This window comes from Topomyia yanbarensis, chromosome 3, assembly GCF_030247195.1.
Source record: "Topomyia yanbarensis strain Yona2022 chromosome 3, ASM3024719v1, whole genome shotgun sequence".
NCBI classification, from domain to species: Eukaryota; Metazoa; Arthropoda; class Insecta; order Diptera; family Culicidae; genus Topomyia; species Topomyia yanbarensis.
In genome coordinates, this window is record NC_080672.1 from 262,805,421 (window position 1) to 262,832,192 (window position 26,772).

General features: G+C 37.7%; 2 protein-coding genes across 8 annotated transcripts in view; both read left to right on the forward strand.

The window, feature by feature from the left end:
* The window catches only part of LOC131689443 (aldehyde dehydrogenase, dimeric NADP-preferring-like), a 57,787-nt gene extending 46,472 nt beyond the window's left edge, over positions 1-11,315 (forward strand). For 3 of the 6 annotated variants that reach the window (XM_058974529.1, XM_058974534.1, XM_058974535.1), the window contains 4 exons: positions 5,329-5,444; positions 5,591-5,726; positions 5,795-5,945; positions 6,512-6,698. In XM_058974529.1, the coding sequence (XP_058830512.1) occupies positions 5,329-5,444; positions 5,591-5,726; positions 5,795-5,945; positions 6,512-6,526 (418 nt within the window). In that variant the 3' untranslated portion in view covers positions 6,527-6,698. Of the gene's footprint in view, positions 1-5,328; positions 5,445-5,590; positions 5,727-5,794; positions 5,946-6,511; positions 6,699-10,822 lie in introns of those variants that run through there. The other 3 variants (XM_058974532.1, XM_058974530.1, XM_058974533.1) reach the window with 2 other exon arrangements.
* Positions 11,316-13,359: 2,044 nt separating this feature from the next.
* LOC131690630 (aldehyde dehydrogenase, dimeric NADP-preferring-like) lies at positions 13,360-24,746 on the forward strand. Of its 2 annotated transcripts, XM_058976552.1 has the most exons (10): positions 13,361-13,481; positions 18,925-18,953; positions 19,167-19,225; positions 19,288-19,690; positions 19,746-20,140; positions 22,912-23,109; positions 23,755-23,870; positions 24,047-24,182; positions 24,237-24,387; positions 24,453-24,746. In XM_058976552.1, exons 2-10 carry the CDS (start codon positions 18,939-18,941, stop codon positions 24,462-24,464), a joined length of 1,485 nt encoding a protein of 494 aa, XP_058832535.1. In that variant the 5' UTR covers positions 13,361-13,481; positions 18,925-18,938; the 3' UTR covers positions 24,465-24,746. The 2 variants fall into 2 exon arrangements, 1 of the variants encoding a protein (XP_058832535.1); XR_009305600.1 differs by lacking the exons at positions 24,237-24,387; positions 24,453-24,746 and adding an exon at positions 23,202-23,317 and having other exon boundaries at positions 13,360-13,481.
* The last annotated feature ends 2,026 nt before the right edge of the window (positions 24,747-26,772 follow it).

Genomic DNA, 26,772 nt, shown 5'->3' on the forward strand with positions numbered 1-26,772 from the left:
CACGCTTTTCTAAACTTTCTCCTTTCAACACCTTGCTCTCCCTTGAGTACTATGGCTCTAAATATTGAAAAATATACTTCACCTTCCAGTCCCTTGCTAATTAAATGCCGAAAAAACTGTTGACAAATTAACTCAATAGGTCGTTAACAAAAATGGTTAACAAAAAAATGGTAAAAATGGCGCTTGTCATAAGATAGCACAACAGCGACGACATAGGTTGTTTAAATACACCCAAATGCAACAAATATGTTCATATTCATAGATATACAAATATCATATATAATGACTTTCAACGGTGGCCCATAACCGGGTACAAATAGTGACCTGCAACTGGCAATGATGACTTTGTTGCAATTGTTTTTCCCACTCAATGATTTCACAAACATCTTTTTTGTGCGATAATCTGCATCACTAACACTTAGCATATGCGATTTTTAGTCACGGTCTTTCAATGATTTTACGAAAAAATCAATCACCAAAACTTCGAAAACACTGTGTAAATAGATAAATAGATAGGGGAACCCGGGGCTATTCGGACCTGCTTAAGCAAATCGCCCTTTTAGTCTGATAGATGTGAAGAAAGTTACCGGTCAAAAGTCCTAATTGTTAGTTTGAAGCCTCAGCTACATTTTGGTGCCATAAAAGGTTCATTTGCACCACTCAATGGCTGCGCTAGGCGACGATTTGCAAACCTCTACGTTTTTCCATCCTTTTAAAATGTAAGGGTAATTCGGACCTGCCTACGGGGCAATTCAGACCGTTATTTTTCATAAATTTTTTATAATGGAATTATGTTTACCTATGAATAAGTTACAAGAGACACTCCTTAAGAAGCAAAAAAAATAAAATTGCTTTACAAAAACTTAATCTGGTATGCCACAGCTGTCGATTGGCGGCCCATGTATTTTCTTTGCTGTTGCCTGTGCAATGGTGTGCGCAGCCGCAAGCCGCTGAACGGTGGTTGACGGAATAGGGTGTCCGAATAGCCCCGTACGCTCATATCGCACAAAAGTGATGAGCGTCTCGAAAATATCTCTGTTTTCATCCAAACAAAAATCATCCCATAAAATAGGAGCCTCAAGCTTACTAAAACACTTACCTTTTATTTTTTTCACTTTTATTTGTTGCTTTAATCATGGTTTTCTATTATAATGATTTTTGTTTTGAGAATTGCTAAACAACGAAACACGTTGTATCTCCTTTCTACAACGAACAAAGAATCAACTTCAGCTCTCAAAATTAATGTTTCATAATAGCGGTTCCGCGAATAGGTACGATAGTCATAAAGTCTTGCTACTTTCTGAGAAATTAAGGGGGTCCGAATTGACCCCCCTGTCTTAATAGACCCGGGTTCCCCTATAGATCGGATTGAAATGCCTTCAAAAATTAACATATGTTATGATTGGATGGTATGCGATGTTTTACAGTACTAGCAAAACGCGTTTGTCAAAAATCGCGGTGGGCCTAAAACCGGAGCCGGACCACACCACGAGGACACGCCCCTACTTGTTAGTTTGAAATAAATTTTTTGAAAATTTTCAATGATAACAATCACCATAAAAGTTTTACTGCCAAGCTAAAAGTATGCGTTGTTGGTGTTTTTGCTATCATTTTCATTCTTGTGTGTAAGAAGAGAAATTTTTATTTGTACGCGTTCAAAATTTGAATACATCATTTGTATGCAATATCACAATTTTACTATAAAATTTACACATTTTGAGCACTAATTTTAGTACACTGAAGAAACTACTATTTAGTTCGACTAATTTAATGTACATGAGCAAACACCCCTAGGGCTAGCAATGTGTTTGAGTGTTGGGTGTGATGGGTTTGAATCATTGTCATTCCAGAATTATATCGAGCGGAAAATCCAGGGTAATGAACCTACTTGGGCACTATTTATAACGTTTAAATGTAACAATCTGCAGTGGGTACAAAATTATGTACCTACTTTTGTACCATACACTCCGTAGAGTGTAGCATTGTTTATGCAACATAATGCTCACCGTTGTTCCTTCGATATCTTCGCTGTCATCGCTTGCTCACATTACTTATTACGCTTGGCGGCTATTTGACCATTCTCGCAGCATCTCTCGCTTCGTCAAAATTTTGTACACATTTTGAATATTAAAAAAAAATAATCGTAGCACAATCCGTACGTACGAACCTATACACGTTCATATTTTGGTACATAAACGATTAAAACTTGTGAATTCCAATATAATAGTAAATAAACCAAGAAATTTTAAAATCAAATATATCTACATCTATTTAACTTTGATATTCCATGTTCATTTGGGACCAATCATAAATTCCGTAACGCAAAAATTGCCCAAAATTGACTCCCCCCACCCCCTATGTAACAAATTGTCACAAATTTCTCCATCCCCCCCCCTTCCCTGTTACGTAACAAATTCCAAGAAAAAATTTTTTTTCTTCAATGAAAACATGTTACGTAACGATCTAGTTAACACCCCCTCCCCCCTATGTCACAACTTGTCACAACTTGTCGTACCCCCTCCCCCCTAAATGCGTTACGTAATTTATGAATGGTCCCTTAAGGGGTTACATACCTTTTTGTGCGAAAAATGTCAAGAAAGTTTGAGTTTATGTAAAGACATAAAGCAATGATTTCATTACATAAAACTTATAGTATTTTGGTAGTACATTTCTCAGTGAATTAAACAAGCATAAGTTTATAAACATATATTGATAATTGGCGGAGTTATGGTTTTCCCCCGAAGCCCTTTTTATTTAAGAGGTTTACGGTGATTACGATTAAAGACCAATAGATCAGCTAAAATCCCAAAACTCAAAAAAATCCATTAGTATATGAGTATACCTCGTACTTTAACGATTAGTTGAATAAATAGTAATTTTTTGTTGCATTTAGGAACGTTTTTGCGTTCTAAACGTTCTAAAAATTGTATTAAATTGTAATCTACAAAACAAAAATTTATGCATAAAAAAGGAATCGTGAAGATACGAGAAATTTTAATTACTATCAATTGGAAAAAATTGAAGAATATCTGTTGAGTGGTTTTTCGGCAATCGTGATCACGGATAAATCATTTTTGAAAAATAAAAACATTTCGAGATAATCGAGTTTCAAATTTCAAGTTACCACTGCTCTTGGTACACAAAGCACGCTTGTATGCGCTGTTACTTTCGATCGGATTTCTATCAAAATTTGGGATAAATCAATAAAAAAATTCGATTTTTGGAAAAAATAAAAAGGTTTGTAGCCCCTTAAATACAAAATGCATGATTTGCGAGAAAGATTTTTCGTTGCGTTTTTTGCTTCTTTGTTCTAGGGCTGTATTTCCATAAAGAAAACTTCTATATTGAAAAGTTACCTAACTCCGTCTTCGTGGCTTTCAACAAAAATGGCATCTACAAATCTACATTAATAGTTCTATTGACACATGTCTTATATTCGTGCTGCCACAGTCAATATGACTGTTGATAACATAAACAGGAAATGGATCTATTGTTCGGCATATTTTCCGCATAATGATTAATCACCTTCTGATAATTTCAAAAGGGTTGCATCATATTGTAATATAAATGAGTTTGTACTTACAATCGGCGGTGATGCAAATCATAATTTGGGGCAGCTCAGATATCCTTTTGAGAGGCATCGAATTGATGGAATTCTTAAATAGCTCAAATCTGCATGTGCTTAATGTAGAAAGTCGCCCTATATTTCAAATGTATGGCAAAGAAGAGGTGTTAGATGTATTACGAATGAGTGGGCAAACTGGCTCGCACCCAAGGAGCTGAAACCGTCGTTATCTGATCATAAGTACATCGTCTTTGTTCATTTGAATGTCTAGATGTAGCACGCTTTTGCGGTTCATCTCTGTAATAATTTAATTTTGAATAAGTTTTTTTATTGTAGAGGTATCAACCTCAGGGTCATTCGCCTCTTTTCGGGTAAGAGAAATCTCTTTTGGAAAAATCTCTAACCCTATGTTTGGGATTGGGAATCGAACCCAGGTGAGCTGCGTACAAGGCAATCGATTTACCAACTACGCTATGCCCGTCCCCTCAATTTTGAATAAGTGATAGTACCAAATTGAACGCACTGTGTGGACTTTGCCATGAATTTTGTTTCATGTTCATTGAATCATGTTTTCATGTTATGACAACAGGACAGCAAACACAAATCATTCGTTTTAAAATTGTGCTAAATTTTTCTTTAGTGACGCCTGCACATTTCTCTGATGTTAAACTAGTTCACAATATTATGACCGCTATTCATAAATCAAATGGTTCCAAGCGATTTTATTCATAGATTTAGGCACATTGTCCGCGGTTCAACTATACAGCGTAAACTGATTCATGGTTTATTACATCTTGAAAATGATCTGGTTTTCATGGTTGAAAATTTGTTAACAAAATCAACACAGTCTTCATGTTTGTTTCTTGAAATATTTCACAGAGTTCAGAATATTATTTATGGATCGATTCCTGCCTAGTAAACTGGTTCCTGATTTTTAGTATATTGGTCACGATTCACCATTCGAGCATACCAAATATACCACAAAACCATAAATTGATATTGTTCACGTAGTATGTAATTTTATGCCTAAACTCAACTCACTTAACGTGACTTATTTCACCCGATTCTGACAGTCGACTCGAGTGAGGTGAGATTCCCCATTGCGGTTAAATGGGCGTCTCATGTCACCCGAAGTGACTCTTCAGAATTGGGTGAGTAAAGTCATAGAGTGAGGTAAGATTAGTCATCTCGCGTTACACGCCGCGCAGATAGGGCCGATTGTTTGGCACATAGGTATATAGAGGCGCTTTCCGAACTCGACGAACTGAGTTGAATGAAATATGAAACCCGGGGCTACGAGTCAAGTAGTATTATTTTATATGAATTTTCCGATCTGAGTATATTTATAACTTTTAATTCATAAATTTAGTAATGCATTTCCTCTTATTATTCGGTTAGTTTTCGTCTGCCCGATAAGCTGTTTTCCAAGGATGAGAATTATTAGAGGCAAATACACCAAACCAAACAATAGAATATCATTATAGATTCACGCATAGGCTTTATAGAATAAATTATTTTCGCTTTTTTTCATGAGTTTATTTACTCCATTTCTTAAATTTTGCTTTAAATTGTGTTTTTAGTTCCAAATAATTATCTTTCAACTCATCCAAGCCTCCTTCCAAATTGCATATCGTCACATTACACTTTTGACACATTAAAACAGAATTCCGTTATGATCCGTTATGATGCATACAAACTAATAAATTATTTTGCCCACGCTGACGCTAATGTTTGAAATACTACTGGAATGCTTTGTCTATTAGAGCCAAAGCATTGTCGATGTACATCTTCAGCAGCAAGCAATCCGATGTTACCGCAATAATCACTAACACTTCTTGTGGGGGAGTTTGTATCAACGACACTTTGACGCACTTTTCAGGTTGGAATTGTTATTTAGATATACGTGATGTTACTAAGCTTGTTAAGCAAATTATACTAACATTTAACTATTGGGATTTAACAGTTAATTTATTCCGCATAGTTGGTTAAGCTTTCTTATTAATTATGTGTTTTGTACCGAAACAGTTGAAACATTACCATTTGGAGGCGTTGGATCCAGTGGAATGGGTGCGTACCACGGAAAGTACTCATTCGACACATTTACCCATAGGAAGTCCTGCTTGGCGAAAGATTTCAACGCAATCGGCGAAAAGCTGGCCTCGTGAGTACCCGTCGCACAATTGCTCTGCAGAGAAGATGACGTTGTTTACTTTATCAATTTAATTGCAGCTCTCGATATCCACCGTACTCGGATACTAAGTTGACGTTCTTGACTACCCTGCTGAAGAAACGTCAGGGATTCTCAACCAAATTCCTGCCATATGTTCTAATGTTTGGTATTGGTGTTGCCACTACTCTAATCGTCAGCTCCATTGTTAAGGTAAATCATTTTGTAACGCTTAGGATCTTGCTAATCTATTGGGGTATGGTGCTTTAAGTCTGTCAATATTGTAATCTTATTTTATCTTATTGCCTTTGAATTTGTCATTTGTGTGTCCTGCATGTGTGATCTTCAATTACGTGATTTTGGTTGGGGTTACTTAAGTAATCAATTGATTCTGTTCATTTTTTAAGTTACAATAATGTTATTTACTATGCAGTTATGTCAACCTAATTCAAAGGTTAACATTTAAACGTCAAGTATCTTGTTTACTGTTATTAACTATTCAAACCTCAAAGTCACAAGTCTATCTGAGATGTATCTATGTAAATGTAAAATATTGAAAAATTCTTTTTTGAATTTTGGATTGTTTAGGCGAAAATCGCCTAAATCATAGAACAATCAATCCCGTCGTTAGTAACTTCAAGTTTAGGTTCGAACAGCTTCTCTATCTTCTAGCTAAACGTGCGCACTGTTCTGTTACTATGCTATATGTATGATAATCATGCACTGCTTCTTCCGCATGGTTGAACGTGTTTCTAATTCTAGTTATTCTTCATTTTCAGAGGCGTTTGCATTAAAATTGCTTTACATGTGATCACACGGCGTCTCACACTGCTACTTGCCTTAAAAGTCACAGTAGAACTATTTGCACAAATGAGACCAATAAACAGTATTTACCAGTGAACAAGTGCTTGACTGTTATAAATATCGTTTGTACTTTGAAGACAATAAAGCATCGGACAAACTAAACCTAAAGTCGAAATCAAATATGCTATACTTTATTGTATGCAATACGTCAACTGTATGCGGAAACGACGTCAAATTATTTTTTTTCATTTTGCTTAGTAGAATATTTGAGTCATTTATTTGAGATAGCCCACATCCCCACTGACCGTATACTTATCAAATTCATTTGAATCTTTTTTATAAAAAAGTTTACGAACAAGTTCTCTATAAAAAATTGCCGACAGTACTTTCAAAGTTTGCAAATTCGAACCTTCGACTTGATGGCTTGAAGACCTGGAGACCTATTCTCACAGTCTCGTCACTTTGTGACTAGAAGCAAATTTTGTTCTTGTCACTAGCAAGAACCTTTTTTAGGTGTTGTAATATATTGTAACGTTACATTTTCAGCCAAATCTATGTGAACATATACCCAAATTGTTTGTTGGAGTTTCAATTTTGAGTTTCTGGTAAATATTGCCGTTTTTGGCTAGTGGGAATCGCTGCCGAATGGGGTTATGTTTGGCATACATAGATGTATGCAGAACTGTCATCATAAATCGCAGATTTATTGACAGAATACTAATAATACACACAAACAACACAAAAATGAGAATGTATATATTTCAAATTTTTACATGGTACGAAAGATTTTGGATGTTCAGTAGTACGATTCCGATATCGAGTTCGTCGATATAAAAGTATTTCGCATAATAATGAACAAGCGACAATGTGATCAACTAATGAAACTGATCCCAAAAATTTGTAACATGCTTGAACGTTTATATAAAACCTCATCTAAAATGATATTGATACTTTGACTCAACTTTGACCCTGGATTCTACGTGAAAATCGTCCGGAAAATCCGGAACATCCGTATCATGAATCTAATCCTAGAACTATGATTTTTTTCGAAGATATTTGTTGAATTGATATAATTTCGTAGTTATGACTGGAAAATGGACCCTATTGGCCACATCATGATTTTACGAAAGATCTGGAACATCTGTGCAGCTGATCAATTCATGAACCTTGTTCTAGAGCTCTGAGATATTTTCGATAACATATAAGGGTATATCGCTCGCAAAAATTCGTACTTGTGACTGAGAAAGGGACCCGTTAACCTTTCAGATGATCTGACGTAGAATTAGCCATTTCACAAAATGTTTGTTCCGGTCATGAATACGATTTCTTTAAAATAATAATTCTGAAAAAACTTTCGACTTCCGTAGCCAGTTATAGATCTTCTGGAAGGTCACTACGTTACCAATAGGGTCCCTATATCAGCCACAAGTACGAATTTTAGCGAATGATATTCACAAAAATATTTTCGTGAAAATCTCAAAGCTCTAGGACAAGGTTTATTAATTGGCCAGTTCCACGTACAGATTTTCCGGAAGGGCATGTAGCCAAATCAGTCAAAAAACATGTGTGGGTAATAAGTTCGAATTCATTCAAATGAGATATCAAGAAACATTAAAAAAACACATGGTTCTAAGACCAACTTTATGAATTGATCAGTTCAGCGGATGTTCCGGAATTTCCGGATGGTCATTATGTGACCAATAGTCTCCGTTTTCACTCGTAACTACGAATTTATGCCAATGAAATATTTTCGGAAAATCTTCAAAATTCTAGAACTAGATTCATGAATAAGTCAGTTTTACGGATGTTCGGATGATTTTGAATCCAGGAATGCAAATATAACAGGAATTTTGAGATTTTACTAAAACTAAACAGTTGAGCCATATTATGTTTTTGAAAAAGTTTTCGTTGTTTCCCCTTCTTTTTGCTAAAACAAAAGGTAGGGTGGTTCTAATGTTATGAAGATCAAACAATTAATTTTTAAATCATTCTGGATAGAGCCTACGACTTTCAGTGAAGTTCTAGAACAACAAATTTTAGAAAAGTTTACTGAAGACATGTAAGCTCTGTCTTACTTTTTATTTCACAATAAATATAAATATATTGGGTGTTTCTCAGTGTTTCTTAGAAAAACTCTTTTATTCAAATAACTTTTGCGGTATTGATTCAAAACTAAAGGGATCTTAAGGCAACTTTAAGATTGTTTTAAAGTGATTTGTTTGTTTCATGGCACAACATAACTAACTATTATCGTTGAAAAGTTATGAGCACATTTTCGGCAAAAATTGGGTTCTTTGGAATACCAATATCACTCATTGGGCCAGACAAAAGATAATTATTTTTCAACTACAACAAGGTCATGATTTAAGGTATAATTCAGCAAAAAATGAACGCGACATTTTTCAAATTTTACAAATTTGCTAGTATGTTTACTTTGACGGTGGACAATATAAAATATATAGTTTCGACATCATGATAAAATGTTTCACTTTGCAAAACTTTTCTAATATTTTAAATAGTGGGTAGGATGGTTCTAAATGTATTAAAATCAGGAAATTAACTTTTTAATGGTTCGAGTTTCGCAATCCTATAGAAAATTGAAGAAAATCAAATTTTAAAAAACTGCAACTCAATGTCTTGTACTTTCCATTACTTAAGAAATTTTCGAGAAAATAGTTTTTCTTAGGTTTTTAGGTCATTTCCATCATGCGACACACCAAATCACATTTTCTTGACGAAATAAGCCTAAGATGCCATTTTGGACAGACTTGGCGTTTTGCCATTTCAACATCATTTCCGCAACTTCGGTGACTGGTTCCGGAGGATCCGTTCAGATTTCCATCATGCAGCACATCAAATCAAACTTTTTCAACGCAATAGGACTAGAGGAAGAGCATACAGGAAATTTTTGAACACGTATGGCCATTTCAACCACGGTTCCGGAACCAATTGTGAACTGGAAATCGGGGCTCCGAAACTGATATTGAAATATCCATGTGCGTCCATAATTGCGTATTTGCTCCTCCAGTGGTTTCTCACCGAGAAAGTGTAATTTGATGACCGCATGATGGAAATCTGAGCTGGTCCACCGGAACCGGAGTTCCGGAAATAATGTTGAAATTTATTTCCTCGAGGAAGTGTGGTTTGCTATATCGCATGATGGAAATGACTTATAAATCGGAATTGGTTCACCAGAACCGGACACCGGAGCTCCGGAACCGATGTTGAAATGGCCATGTGTATCCAAAATTGCATCTTTGCTCTTCTATCGTCGAAAAAAATGTGATAATGTGATGGGAATGACCTCTAAATCTAAACTGGACCTCCGGAACTGGACACCAGAGTTTCCGGTAACCTAACATCCGACAAAGTAAACGGCAATGTCAGTTGAAGCAGTTGAAGCATTCCTGTGTGATTTCAAGAGAAAAAAATAAGGTTTCAACCGTTTTTTTCCTAAACATCAAAATCAGAATTGGATTTCTATAGAAAATACAAGGTGTACAATACATTTTCGGCAATCTCTCCGGATTGTCCACTTGTACCCCTAATTCTATTTCCATTTTTGAAAATTGATTCACTGGATCAAAAAATATAACCATAAATATGCAACAAAGTTGTGACAGTACTTTAAGGGTTAAGATCGGTTCAGCCAGTCCTGAGATAATTGCACGACATTAGTGAACATACATACATACACACACGCACATACCGACATTGTCCCAATTTGTCAAACGGAGTCGATTGCTATTTAAAACTTGGCCCTCCAGGTCTCGGAAAAAGTTTTTAAAGTTTGAGCAAATCATATACATTTCTTTTGTAAGAAATGTAAAAATGTGTCTTCTTTACCGAATAAACCTTACCATCCGGTTGAAATTTTTGTAGTTTTCATAACTGAAAAACTGCACGATTTTTATATTTATTGCTGTTAGCATTAAACAAAGCTATACTGCGACTAAATCAGACAACGGAGTGAGCAGTGTTAGATAAGCGAATTGAAAAGATATGATTTTGCAGCAGCGAGAACCAACCAAAAAATTAGAAAGAGAAATTGTGTCCCAATGAAAATCCAGTTTGATGTTATGATTTTCATTCTGACTAGTTCTACTTCGAATGTAATTTCAATTGTAAGTGATAGCTCTATGTATACAGTGACATATATTCCATCTGCAACTCAACACGATATCAAAACTTGTAATTTTATCTGTTAGTCGTGACATGTGTTCTTCACTTAGTTGCACCAAGAAAATTATTCGATTTATATTCTGTTTTTTTTCTTCTTCCGATAGGACGACGATTAAGTGAACCTGCTCTCCTTAGCCAACATACGGACTGGCACAACCACACAAAGAGACTGCAAACTATGCATTAGGATCTGCAGATTGTACAGTGAAATCGATATTTCAGTGGAGCCTTTGTGATAAACCCTCTTAAAATAGCAATTTTAAAACGGGTATAGGTTTCAATACTACTATGATTTTACACCATCTTCACTAAAGATTTTAGCCAACATAATTTTTAAGTTAATACTTTGATAAAATAGTAGCGGCGTTACTTTTTTGACACGTATTTCGTCAAAATGCATCTTTAAACTCACATACCGGGCAGACTGTGCCTTTGGAAGGCCGCACCAAACATAATAGGTTGAACATGGATCAAAATCGAAACGGGTTCGATAAATACAGCATAACAAAAAAGTTATATTTTTATTTAGTGTATTGTAATCTATACAACTTTTGTTTACTTTAATGCAAATAAAATATTTGTTTCTTGAATGTGAAACTTTGTTTTCCAACTCCGACCCCCATGATTCGCAAAAGAAAACAATACAGAACTCTATTCCACAGAAACACATGCCTCATCATGTGCTGGAGTAGGGGCGCCCGGCGCTGGTTGGCGGTTTGGGTAAGTTGGTGGAGCTCACTGTTCTTCATTTCTAGTAGCGATATGGCGCTGTCTCTCATTGTTTATCTCAAGTAGGGGAATTATGGTTAAAACCGACACCTTAAGCTTCACACTTTTTCTGGGTTGCCACAAAACCAATAAAATTATAATATCTACACCGAATTCTTCTTCAGAAAATTCTTAACAAGGCTTTATTTCGTCAGCGCTTCAAAAAATTAATTTCATTAAAAATTATTGTTTGCACAACTTTGAACACAAAGTGACTTTTTGTAGGCACTGCAGGTAAAACCGACACCCCATAGGGGTAAGAGCGACACCCCCTTTAATTTGTTTTCTCTCCACTTTGTTAAAATGCTTGTATTTTTTAAAAATGTGATGTATGCCTGAGTAATAAAGTGTGAGTATGTGAGATACAAATATGTGCTTTCCGTAGCTTCATTATGTAGTGAGGAGAAGAGAGTTCGAAAGCGTAGTGATATAAACAATAGTATTTTATGCTATATGATCATTTCCTGATAATGATATTTCCAAATAATCTTTACGCACATCATTGCAAACTTCAGTGTTTATTTCGTAAGAGAAGATTTGCAAGTGTTCTACATTCTGCTAATCGGATTCATTCACTTATAAGTGGCGCACACGTCTTAGTAAAACTACATTTTCCAGCCTTGATTTTTCGAATTCTGATCATCAACGATCTACCAGGTTATACAAAAGATCATTGACTCATTGTGATAAAGTACATCTATGACAAACCAAGAGAACACTAGAACTTCAGTTTGAGGATCTTTTTGCAGAAATAGCAAAAGCTTCGATAGAATCTGATGCGCAAAAATACCAATTTTTGATTTTTAAAGAGACTTATAAGAAATAAACACAATAAAACTATTTCTGTGTATTTCTGCTATTACTATAGTGTGCTAATAGTGTAATTGAAGTGTCACAAAGATCCTCAGTTGTAATGAACCGTATGTAAACACAACCATCTTAACAGCGTGTCGGTTTTATCCTAACCAAAGGGTGTCGGTTTTACCACAACAGCACATTTTTTTTAAATGCTATTAAAATATTGAATTTCTCAAACTCGTCTTCAATGCACCCAGTTCATTATAGGAAAGGCCGATAATAATCGGTACTGAAAATGTGGTGATTTGAAAAGCTTTTGTTCGGTTAAAACCTTAAAATCCACTAACAAAATTTTACATCGAGACGAGTATGAAAGCTGCTGTCGTACGTTTTGTTTATTTTTATGACATTCGGCGTACTAACGTAAATCCAATTTGTCTTCAAATGCTCTACATAATCAAACTAATAATAATGTGTCATTATGAAATGAATAATAATTTGATTTCTAGGGAAAGTTGTGGGGTGTTGGTTTTACCCACAGTGTCGGTTTTTCCCACAATTCCCCTAGTGTGAAATGCATTTTCCAATATGCATAACATTTTGTATTATAGAAGTTGTGGGCGATTATGTGTTTTCGGGCATACTAAGTAAATTTTCTTAACTTTTAACCTTTTGTGTCCTTTCAGATAATTTTAATCTATTCCAGGAATGATTATATTTTTCGACAGTACGTGAAAAGAGCTTTCAGTAGCCGTATTGATATTACCCCTATCCACAAACAATTTTTTTGTGTTTTAAATGCTTTTTAATAAAATATGGGTTAGGATAAGTTAGGGGTAACGCACGCACGGCAAGTTGATAGTTCTTTTCTCAGTGCAAAGAGAGTAATCAAATGTTTTTTGCCCTTTTATGCAACGTTTTCTACTTTGCATGATCTACCTCAATCATAGCGGTAAAAAATGACAACTGAAAGCATCGCCAACTAGCCCCGGACTCCCTACATGTTTTAATCTTTATATTTCAGCTTATCTCACTCTAGGTACCATGTACACCGAATTTAATAAATATTTACACATGAATTGTTCGATCGCGACTTCTAGCTCTTCAATTAATCTAAATCATCGTTCAGTACATCGTAAGCAACGCGATTCGCAGGTCACACCGTCAAATTGTCCAGAAGCAGTCCGTGAAGTGATAGTAAGTGTTTTGGTATAACGAAAAAAAAAAGTCAATAACCATTCGGAACTTAGGTCTATATGTGCATTTTGAAAGGCAGTTCTAGTTCAAGGTCGCGTTAGCGTTTTTTATTCAAGTGCTGAAGACGATGGTGCTACCTGTGGCTAATAACTATGACTCATAATTTATTGGTGGTTCTCTGACTAGGAAAAAGCAGGATTATGCAGTGTTTTGCAAGTGTATCTATTTGAGGTTTCATGAAACAATTCAGTGTCAACTTGTTAGATTCGTACGTGTTTTAGGACACTATGGACGGTTAGAAATTATAGCATGTATAGTTACTAGAAAAACTGCGAATATTTCGTGTCTCGTTAAACCAAGACTTATGCTTTGTTATTACTGGATTGATTTGGCTATTGGATAAATAGTGATGGGTATTGGTGTTGACCAGACTTATTGGGCGGATGATTATGTATTCTCGAAGTTTACACAGATGGGCGCAGATATAATTTCATCTTTAAAAACAGATACCTATGAAACGCATTGACATTATTGGTATCTTAAACTAATAAGATTAGTTTTATGCGACGAGTCCATGATAAGCGAGTGAGTGTTATATGCACGAGTAATTTACGGCTTCCAGTATCGTTGGTCTATCCCTAAACAAACTCGTTTGATAGTTGACAAACTATCGGTTGACTGCCAGAATAAATACTAACAATAATTCACGAAAGAATTTTTCTATCCACAACCATTACCATTACGTCAAAATTATTAAAATTCTACCAAGACCACATACTTTTTGCATGTATAGATCGTCGGTGGTTATTGAAGGTTTACCGATTTTAGTTGACTATCTTATACTGTTTTCCGGATATAGACTGATTGTACTAAACCATATTAATATGAGTATACAAATTTATTGGATTATATATGCTTATCGTTAAATGCAGCTGATTACTTACAACGGCTCTGGAAGCCTAGAAAGGTACAGCAGTGATCATAGTTTAATATCAATAATTTTATATTTATACAAGTAATATGCACTGTACTTTGAACTTTGAATTGTGAAATACACGGTCAACTGTTTAGGTATGTATGAGCAAAGTTTATTTACAACTCCGAATGGATTAAGATAAGATTTTTATTTTCTGAAATGCACATGTCATGCTGATACGGTATTTAGTTGCCTTCCCTTTTTTGCATGATTTTTGTCATTTGTTTTGGAAGAAACTTTAGCTAAATTTAGTCCAGTGGAAGCGAAATTCATCATACACGCAACCACGAATTTTCATTCTTATTGTTTTAGATGCGTTCTCACTTGTGTTTTCGTTCAATATTGGACAAAGTATTGTGCTGGTGTCTTTTTATTGTAGACTTTATCAACTTATCGATTACGAGTTAGTATCGATAACATCGATTGCAATTTTGTTTTTATTATATAACGCAGAGTGGGATATCATTTTTGAATGTCCAATAGAGGTCGTCAATAAGTAAGCGAGCAAAAAATGGGTTCTAAGTTCAGCCTTGTAGTGTTATTTAATTCTTTTAATCTTACAAATTGTGCATGTCATCAACTCACAGCAACGGATAAAGCAATGCGCAATGGCGTTGAAACCGGCTTAAAACAGTGGTATAATTTGAAGTTTCAAATACCGTGCAGAGCCCATCCACCGCTAGGCCTCCATTTACCGATCAATTTGACGGCGAAATTGTTTTGACTCGAATATTGCACGGAATTTAGAAATTATAAATAAAGTGAAATATGGAAATAGTACGTAGAACATCAATATAATATACACTTTCATTATTCATCTTTTCGAATTTTTCCAAATTATTGTATTTGAATGCTGCATTAAATCCGTTGCCATTTTACCGCTTTTTTTTCTCTTAACCCAAACCAACTGTTAATAAAACTGTGTAAGGACAATATTTCTAAGTGAATTATACACAAACCATATGAACAAAGTCTGCAACACATGTTTGGAGCTAATTTGTCGGTAATAAAAAATTATAAACCTAGAATTTTCGGCAAATGGATATCTATTACTTGTAGTGATCGGTGAATGGCACTCTAGAATTGTTGGGCTTTTCGGCTATTTTGCACTGTCTGCCAATTCATTTACAAATTTGTGTATTTTTTCTTGATAGTTGATTAAATATTCTAGTTGAAAACGAAGATCGAATTGAAATGCCTTTTAGCATTGTTTCTTAAAGAGCGTTGGAAGTAGAAACCGCTGTTAATTGATCGGTAGATGGGTCTTGTACGGTACATTACTCAAGGAGTGAAATCCAAATCTTGGATGAAATGTCTGCGCAGGTACATTGCGATAGGAATGGGATGAAGCGGAGATAATGATAATGTCTTTACTAAGTATTGACTTTATAAAGCCATAAAGCTCGGAATATTTGTAGTAACATTAAGAATAGAGGAGACCGGGGCTAGTTGGCGGTGTTTTCAGTTTTAATTTTTTACCGCTTTGATTTTAGTAGATCTTGCACTTTGCCTTTAAGGGTAGACTGTTGGCAACATCTCTGAATTTTATTAAAATGTTTGATACGTTGTCTTCATTTCTAGAGACAAAAATATGTGACGCGGAAAAGCCGCCAACTTACCCCAGCCTCGGGGTAAGTTGGCGGTATGTATGGGGTAAATTGGCGGACTGCCAGAAACTAAGCAATCTAATGGAAATACAATTACACAGGTGGTCCATATCAAGTGTGCCGATTGTCTTTTCAATGAAACTGTATAGTATTCGACACTTGCCATTATATTTCAGTCTCAATACCCCGTCATTTTAACTTCGACGCGTACTCCATATTCAAAAGCAATATTTTCGAAATTCTTCAGGCGATTGGCTGAAGCAATTGTCTCCTGCATTGATGAGAGACACAAAAAAAAGTTTCTCTTACTTTGGAGTGAATTCCAGAAATAAAAATTTATGATGACTATTTTTGCACTATAAATAGTACCGCCAACTTGCCCCGTGCGCGTTACTGCCAACTTACCCCAACCGCCTATTTTAATAAAATTGATTTAAAAAATTACTTTTGGCTATGAATAGGTATAATATCTATACGGATGCTGAAAGCTCTTTTCACGCACTATCGAAAAATATGATCGTTCGGGGAATAGATTGAAAACCACCTTAAATAACTCCAAATGTTTAAAATTAAGAAAATTTACAAAGTATGCTCAAAAACACGATATCGCCCACAGCTTCTACAAAACATAATGTTACGCAACAAAAACACATTGGATAATGCGGCACTCGCGCGATTGGCTCCCCGAATGAGCAGCCGCTGGTGCTGAAAGAGATTTCGCTAGAGTTTCTGAAGGTGTTGCACAAAATACAACGGCGCGAGTGCCGGAAGGTTAAGCCTAAGCATGAGTATTTTTATGCGATCATATTTTGAAATGCTATGGGAATGGATTTGGAAAGGGAGCGGGGAGGATTAGCAGAGTGATAGTGGAGGATGCGTCAGTAATCTTATTTTATTTCGATATACGGGATCGATGAAGGTAATGCAGGTGTGAGGGTGGTCCAAAGCGGGAAGAGGGGGGGGGGTGATGAAGGAGATAGGTGTAAGGGCCCGGGGATGGGGTGGGGGCTTGCGATGCAATACTCAGCTGCACATTTTGCCTTTCATTTAAGATTTGGTTTAAGAAAATCGGTTCAGTCATCATCATCACCGAAGAATCGATGTGACTTTAATTGTGGAATATGCCCGGATTTCGAGGGGAATAGGGTGGGACAAAAAATAGATTCCAGCTCCGAGCAACTTTGTAGGTACCATTTGGGTCCTAGAACAACTGTGCAAATTCTTAGCTCGATCGGTGAAACTATATTTTTGCGCCCACTGTTTAAAGTTTACATGGGATTTTGTATGGGAAAGTTCACTTTTACAAAATAATTCCTCCAGGAGTCGCCCATTACTTCCTAAAAATAAATCGTTATGTGGCTTGTATAGGAAATTTAGCAAAGAAAAAAAGTCTAGAAAACGACGAAACAATCTGATGCTTGAGAAAAAAGTTACTAAGCAGAAACCGATTGATGCTCTGACGATTGATAAAATATTCATTTTTTCTAGCACCACTGCTGTTGGTTGTCCAATTATTCGTAATTTTCTTTTAATCCTCTCCTAACGTATCTAAATAGTTTATCTATACTATTTGGCCACTTCGCAAGGTTTTGAGGGATAAATTGAGGCTTCTTTTGTACATAATAAGAGAAAGTTAAAATTTTTGTAAATAATAAAACCGTCAGAAGCAGTGATGCTATGAAAAGTGAAATTTTCATCAATCTTCAGTGCATCAATCGGTTTTTGCTTAATAACTTTTTCCACAAGCATCAGATCGTTTCGCAGTCTTCTAGACTTTGATTCCTTGACAAATTTCCTATAAAAATTGACATGCTTATTTTTAGAAGATAACGGGCGACTCTTGGAAGAATTAATTTGCAAAATACAATTTTCCCATACTTTAAACCGGGGGGCAAAAATATAGTTTCACCGTTCAAGCTAAAAATTTGCAGAGTTATTCTGGGAGCTAAATGGGACCCAAAAAGTTACTCGGAGCCAAATTTTATTTTTTTCATGTAACCATGTCCCACTCTAGTGGACAATATATTCAAAGAATGTTTGATTGGCAATCATTGATCTAGATCTACGAATAGAAGTAGTGTGGTGACCATTTCAATAGTTTACGGTCTCTCGACTGTAGCGGTTTGTATAGGAAATTCCAGTGTAATCTTACTGACCAACCTATAACTCCGGAACTAAGCATCACAACCGAATGAAATTCGGTAGCAGTCAATGGAATTACTGTATCTTTCATTCGAAATCAAGTTTGTAGAAATCGGTTCGCTGGGGAATAGGTGTGATATTAGTTTAGAAACGGCGAGTTCCTCGGAGGCATCATGAACCGTCATAGGTGGTCAATGTGGTCAAAGCTACTTTGATTGATCATTAGTGATCTAGCTCCGCAAATTAAAGTAATGTTGCACTCATTTTAATATATTTTACATCATGGTGGTACCAGTTTATATGGGAATTTGCTGTGTGACCGTACTCTTCAACCCGTAACTCCGCAACCGGAAGTCGGATCTAATAGAAATTCAATAGCAGCTTATGGGAGCGTTATACTTTTCAGATGAAACTAAGTTTGTTCAAATCGGTTCAGCCATCTCTGAGAAAATTGAATGGGTTTAAATGACACAATCGCACACACTCTATATGCATATATTCTCATTCCCTCTTGATATAAATATATGAAAGCACATCAAATCAGTGTGTGTTTCATTGGCGTAGAATAACTCAATTCTGGAGAACTGGAGCGTGTGCTTCAAGAGAGCCATCGTACAATATTTCGATTATTATACATCCAAATATACCTACAAGTTAATTAATTTTGTTATAATCAAAATATTCTTCTATTTTCATTTTTTATTCTTCTCATTACCAGATATAATCCTCATAATGAGTTTTGCGGATGTAAGTATAAAGAATTTTTCTAACAATATGCGTTATACAAAACATAGCAAACATAAATAATTCATTAAGATCATTTGAAAAAAAAGATTATTGTACCTCATCATTAATAATCATAACTGTGTTCGAGTAGTTGGTTTGCAGTATTAATTGCTTAAAATATTTAATTTAATAATTAGTGAAGGACAATGTTTTTAAGGCAATTCTTCACTTTAGGTCGTACAACACCTCCACACAGCATTCAATAGTGGAAAGACTAGAAATGTTGATTTCCGGTAAATATGTACAATAATTGTAACCAAACGGATTGTTTATTTGTGTTACATTAATCAACCAGGGAAAAACAACTCAATAGTCTGCTTCGTATGTACGAGGAAACACATATCGAAATGGCCCGAGCTTTAGCGTCCGATCTGAGAAAGCACAAACAGGAAGCCTATGTGATGGAGATCGAGTTCCTAATGAATGACCTGCGGAATACTATTTTCAATCTACGAGAATGGGTGAAAACTGAGAAGCCTGAAAAGACGTTAGTAAATATGATGGACGGTGTATTCATCTACAAGGATCCTTACGGCGTGGTGTTGGTTATGGGCGCTTGGAATTATCCGTTGCAACTCAGCCTTGCTCCCGTGGCGGCAGCGATAGCGGCAGGAAACTGTGTACTCATCAAACCCAGTGAAGTAGCACCAGCGAGTTCTAAGTTTATAGCTGAAACAATTCCAAAATACTTGGATCGAGTAAAAGTTTTCTTCAGAGTTTGAATCATCTTTTTCTAAACGTTGTTAATTTCAGGATTGTTATCGAGTCGTTGAAGGAGGCGCGAAAGAAACTTCCGAACTACTGCAGCAAAAGTTTGACTACATATTCTATACCGGGTCTGGCCGAGTGGGAAGAATCATACATAAGGCCTGTTCCGCTAATTTAACGCCATGTACATTGGAATTAGGTGGCAAGAGTCCTTGTTACATTGACAAAACAGCGGATATCGCAATTTCCACGAAACGGATTCTGTGGGGAAAATTCATCAATGCGGGCCAAACTTGCATCGCACCGGATTATATACTATGCTCCAGGGAGGTACAAGATCAGTTTGTAAAGGAAGCTAAATTGGTGTTGAAGGAGTGGTATGGAGAAAACCCGAAGCAGAGTCCTGATCTGTGTCGCATTATTAATCAACAGCATTTCCAGTAAGTATTCATCATGGTGTATCATAAGGGCAATTGGGGACAAGCAAAATAGTTTGCAGATCTAGGTAACGTGATGTTTCGAGAATTTGTCTACAGTTGTATCGGAATATGCGTGCCAATTTCTCGAAGTATGCCTTTTTGAGTTTATGCTGGTCGATCTAACTAGTGCTTTTTATCTTATATCTAATGATGTAGAGTCTGGTTAGAGATGGTCGGGCATTCATTTGTTTTTTTTTCAAATCTATGCCCAAGACTAATGAATAACTCGGGCCCGGCCCGAAAATAGAAAATCTCGAACCCAAGAATATAAAATTAAAGGATTATAAACATAGAAATTGTCGAACCCAAGAATATAACATTTCGAAAGCCCGAAACCGAGAATTTAAAAAATAGAAAACCCGAAACCTTAAAATTAAAAATTTGAGAAACTCAACCCGAACCCGAAATTGTTAATATGGAGAACTAATCAAAACTTCCGAAGATTTTGAATTTTTATCACCAGAACTCGACGCAAAGCTGATATAAAATGATAGAATCAGTCTAACCTGACGTATAACTCTACACGTCCGCTGGCTATGTTGAAACGAATTTCTGGTGAGTGGAGTTCATATTCCTACAAGTCGAATTTGTATGTTCTGAGTAACTTATAAATAGTCGACAACTCAACCGGAGAGTTAGGCAAATCGTCTGCTTGTTTGTGGGGAACAAGGAAATTTAATGACGAGATGGCAGTTTTAAATTAAAACTTTTAATCAACCTTAGCCATCCTGCTAAAGTACTGATACATCAACCATAGGTGAGGATTCTTATAATAAGGTTTAAAAAACTCAAAAGCCTGACCTACTGTGTATTGATACTGCGTGGTACTCACGACTCAAATTCGTGCCTAACCACTACAACACTCCTTACTCTTTTTTCGCCGGAACACACTACCTAAGTAATGAGGACGAGACACCCACCAGGAGACGTCTCGTGCTATATCTTGCTCCTCCAATTTTCGGTATGATCAGTGCTTCAGCGCACGCATCGATGGAATTGAGTGTCCCCCGACGCTGGTCGCGACGAGCTGAATTTTTTACGGTTGGTGATCAGCACTATCCGTCCTGTGGTGAGCCCGCTGCAACTTGAAGTCAGCCATCCAGGTTTCCACGATGCCTATTGTCGCTGCCGTCAACGTCTCCACCTCCTCAAGGGTCTCGCCGGTTACCGTCAGGACAACATCATCTGCAAAGACGACGATCTCAATTCCTCTGGGCAGTTCCAGTGTTAACACTCCGTTGTACATTATATTCCAGAGCGTTGTGCCGAGTATGAAGCCCTGAGGTACTCCCGCCGTGACCCTAATCAACCTCTGCCTCATGTTCATTTCGTAGAGCAGTACTCGGTTCTGCCTACAGTTTTGGAACCTTGCACAAATAGTCCGTACATTTTGTGCAGCGCTACGGCGATAGTCTGTTTCACTTTCAGCGTAGGTCGTCAGCCTGTTGAGGATGATCCTTTCTAGAAGTTTAACACCAAAAGTAGCCATCAGACTTATAGGCCGATGTGATGAATCTCCTGGTGGCTTCCCTGGTTTTGGCAGCAGCACCAGCTTCTGGATCATGCATCTATTCAGGAAGTAGTCTTAGTCTATCCGGGAAGTAGCATTTATGTAAAACTATCCTGAACATGTTCAGAAACGCCAGGTTCGCGCTCATCAGTGCCATATTGGGGATACATCAACTTACGGTGTGGGCTGCCATGCAGTTGGGTAGTGATAATTTTCAATTTGTCAGCGCATATTTCAGCTGGCGTCGTTGGACCCTTGATCTTGGCGATAACGACACGATTAGCGTTGTCCCAGTGGTGAGCGTCTACTTCTTTGCACAGCTCCTTGCAACAGGTGGACTTACTAAGTACTCTCTAGCGTTTAAAAGCAGCTCTAGCCGCCCGGAATGTCACCTTACACTCTTCTCTGGAAAGATGTTGAGCCTTTCGTTCGACAATAAACCGGACGCCGGTAGTTCCTCGGCTCGCTTGCCAGTCCTCAATCTCTGCGTTACAATGCAATTCCGACGATCAATGGTGTAGTGGTTCGCTTGATGGTCGCTTTGCGTGTATTGCTCACCAACGCGCTATTTCATGTTATCCATCAGCGACGCACTGCAGAATTTTACGTCGATGATGAATTTCCGACCATCTTTACAGAATGTGTTAGCGTTGCACAACATTATATACAGCTTCGACTAGGCTTCCAACAGGTAACCTCTTGCGGTCAGTCTGCTATCCCCTTCCACGGGAGCATAACAGCCACATACGAATATCCTGGCGTTGATCCTGGCGATCCCGCAGCCTCCGTGTGTTCTATCCACCACCACTTGGACAGAGAAACCTCCCATCACTTGGATTGCCGCCATCCCTGCTCTGTCTACCACCCAGTTACCGTTATCGGGAGCAACACGATACGGCTCTTGAATAATTGCAACGTCGCACTTAGTTTCTGTTGTTCACTGCCACAACAGTTGCTGCGCAATGTCGCAATTATTGAGATTAAACTGGGCTATCTCCACCATCAACCCTCCCCAAATGTAACAAAATGTAACATATACCCCCTATGTTACATTTGGGGAGGGTTGATGGTGGAGTTCCCCACTAAAAGCATTACGTAATTTATGAATGGTGAGATGGATTTGTGTGGAGTATGGCAACAGTGCTATCAGGTTCCTAGTGGACTCTTAAATGAAATGTTGAACGTTGAAATTAATAGTTTTTATTTGTCATTTATATTCTAGGCGACTGAGTAACTTGATCAAAGGTGCCAATGTGGCCATCGGAGGTGATATGGACTCGGAAGATAAATATATTGCACCAACTATTCTCACCGATGTGAAGCCAAGTGATCCGGTGATGCAGGATGAAATTTTTGGTCCTATCTTGCCGATTTTAATAGTGGAAAACGCCTACGAGGCAATTAAGTTCATCAACGCCAGGTAATTTTACAATTCCCTATCGACTTTCGGATGTCGTTACAAATCTTTGTTGTCCAATACATTGTTGTAAATCGATCCACGTATCACTCTAGATCCCCTGGACTTGTCTTGTATATTTTCTCGCAAGATAAAACATTACAAGATTTGTTTATTCAAAACACAACTTCGGGTAGTGTAGGACTAAATGATACCATATTGCAATATACTGGTAAGATTTGTTTGTTATTTTGAGGAACTGAGATTAAACTTGTATCGAGCTAACCAGATTTTTTGTCACACTTATCCCGATCAGAATGAAATAACAAAATTATAACGGAATAGAAATTTCGTAACAAACTGTGTTATGACCTTGGTTTCGTTAGTAGTTAAAATAACAAAAAAATATAACAAGTATCAACAGGACATTGAGATTTGACGGTTTTTTGTTATAATCTTCTCCTCGGGATACTAACCAAATTAGGGCTAACGTAAACTAACGAAATTTTTAGTAACACACCAAATCAGACCTAGAGTTGCACTTGTATATTCTGAATTTATTTATATTGCATTCTGAGCAAAGGGTTGTCGCGTAGTAAATATAACAACTTCAACTAACTGCTTTCTGGTAATTGGTTCTAATGAGTCTATTCTTTGAAACCCCATCAGAGACAAAGCTTTGGCAATGTATATATTCAGTAAGAACGCGAAGGATCGAGAATTAATCATTGCCAATACTTCCTGTGGTGGAATATGTATCAACGATGCTTTGGGACACTTTGCAGGTTGGAAAGATACTTTTCTATTTTTTCATTTATATTGTTTTATCATATATGTATAATTTTGAAAACAACACATTTTTATACTTACATAAACATTGCAATAACATACTATTCATTCTGTATTATATTTCTATTCCTACCATACTTCTACTTTTTACATCTGAATTATGCACCAATAGTTGAATCCCTACCTTTTGGTGGCGTTGGACCAAGTGGAATGGGATCGTACCATGGCAAATACGGTTTTGACACTTTCACTCATAAAAAGTCGTGCCTGTTGAAAGATTTCAACGCCCTCGGAGAAAAGTTGGCTTCGTAAGTATCAAGCACTGCATGGCAGATAGCACCAACATCTTTTCGCCTTTTCAGCTCGAGATACCCTCCGTATTCCGACGGAAAGTTATCTTTTCTATCGACGGTTCTAAAGAAACGGCAGAGCTTCTCCATAAAATTCTTACCATACATACTGATGTTTGGCATTGGAGTTGCGTCCACATTGATGGTGAAATGTTTTTCAGAGGTTCGTAGCAAATGGGACATGCTATGCAAGTTATTATTTTAAATTTCGTTTAATTTTCTTTATAGGAACGTGTCTAGAATGAAATAATGCTAATGGTGAACAATTAGAAGCGTTTCAAAACGTGTACATAGTAAGAGGAAAGCGAAAGCTCCATTCCAGATTCAAATGAACCGTAAAAACTGAATCCTATTGTACAACTACCTAATGCTGATAATTTTGTGCTCATAGAATGCCGGGTATGCGTTGCTGTTTTCTCTCCCCGTATCTGCTATCCTAAGTTTTTTCAGTGCCAGTAATTTTTAATTTCGATTATAATTTAATTGCAATCCTAAGAATTGAATTAATGTTGTGCCTTTAAAGTATGCTGTTTAAGTATTATCCGAACTTCTGATTCCTTGGGTAGTGCTCTTCTCCAACGAGACCAATCTGGGTGGCAAACATCACATTTCATAATTTATTGAACCCTTTGGCTTCCTTGTGCTGAATGGCCACCACAACTTTTCGGGCCCTTCGGCTCCCTGTGTAGTATCATTTAGCACCGCAGCTCCTTTAAGCCTTTTGGCTCCCTTCTCGTCTCATTTAGCATCACTTCGTTGAGCAATTCCGCCCCCATTTATTGACGAACTACTCGGTCTGGTCCCCGACGATGGACTTAAACCAGCCAGGTGCCGAAGTTGGTCCGGAGTTTCTGGTGGAGAAAGGATGTCCGGTTCGCTGGCGCTCCGACGACCGTCATCTGGTGATGCTTCGTCGCGATCTACTCATTTTAATCTCTGATGATAAATGTAGCTTACAAAGATGGAGAGTTTCCCGGCGAAAGAATTTCTCCTAATACTGATTCTTATTTCGTTTTCGTTATATTTTTCTCAGACCAACCGGCAGGTTGCCGTAGTTCATCCGGCGATTCCGAGTGCAGCATGGCGTCCTGCTCTTTAGCTCCCCGACGACCCATACCTGGTGCTCTGTCGACTAGTCCCCGGTGGTGGATATAGCCTACTCCAACGGAAAGATTCCCGGTGGTGATTGCTTTTCCGAAACCGTTGCTCGCAGTTCATCACGCCATTCCGCTGTCAGGCGGTCATGATCTTCGTCACCACTCTGTTGACCGCGTTGCACGTGTTTACATCGTTTATCATTTGGTGGACGACATTATCTGGGTTAATGTTCGGCCTATCCGTTTCAAGCATTTGCCTGCGTGTAGCTTCGCACCCGGGCATTCGAAGACCACGTGCTCCGGTGTCTCCTCGACGTTCTCATATTCTGGGCACAATGATGACTTTGCTTGCCCGAATCGATGAAGGTACTTCCTGAAGCAGCCGTGGCCTGACAAGTTTGGGATGGTCCATTCCTTCCTTCCTTTCCCCGTATTGTCCTATTCTTGCTGTTACCTCGCCATAGAGCCAATTCTCACCATCTTCCTTCCGTTTCTGGTGTTTCTCCTCTATTGTAGCGTTATGCCGTCAGGATGATAACGCAAACTTCTTCAGATGATATTGTTCTGTACACGATCGCGACTCGTTCCGTCAACACTCGGAACGTCCTTGGTTTCTGCACACCATGCAAGAGCTCCATATCGCAGTATCGATGACGAAACACTAGCTAGCAAACATCTCGACGTTTAGCATGATCCTAGTTATTGCGTTCGTTGCCTTCGCCGACTTTTCGCAGGCCTAGTCGAAGTGGTTGTTGAAGCTCAACCGGTCGTCGATTATCACTCCCAAGTCACCGACATCTCCATTTCTTCAAGTGTCTCACTCATCACCGTTTGTGACACGTCGTTCACGAAACCCACGATTTTCACTTTCTTGGGCAGCCGCAGTGTCAAGACCCTGTTGCACATTCAAAGAGTTGGACCGAGAATGGAGCCCTGAGGAACGCCCGCTGTGACTCACATTGACTTCTGCCCTTCGTTCGTCTCATACAGCAGCACCCTGCTCTGAAGGTTCATCAATGTGTGTATGTAGGTTTGTTTTTTATGTTCGTGGCAAAGCTGTTTCACCGACCCAGCCCATGTTCAGTTGTTAAATCATACTACAGAGTCAAGAACTCTAAACTGAGAAGATAACTCTGAACCCTACTCCACTAAGACTCCGACATTTGTCTGATCCCCCGGAATCCATTTGAAATGACTACTTCGGTGGGAGGGCCGTAATAATATATATTTTCCTTGACTTGAGGTCAAACTGGTCATGCTAGTTCGCTAGTCTCATCACCACCATATTAGTCTTGCTGCTGCACACTCCTATGCTTCGGCATGAGATTGTACATGCGTTCTTCTCTGTGTTGAGTTGCATGCCGTGGTCGACTCAGCGATTCCTGTTGGAGGATGACTTCCGGTTATCAGGTGCCCCGACAACCTATCGTAAACGATAATGACGCTCAGTC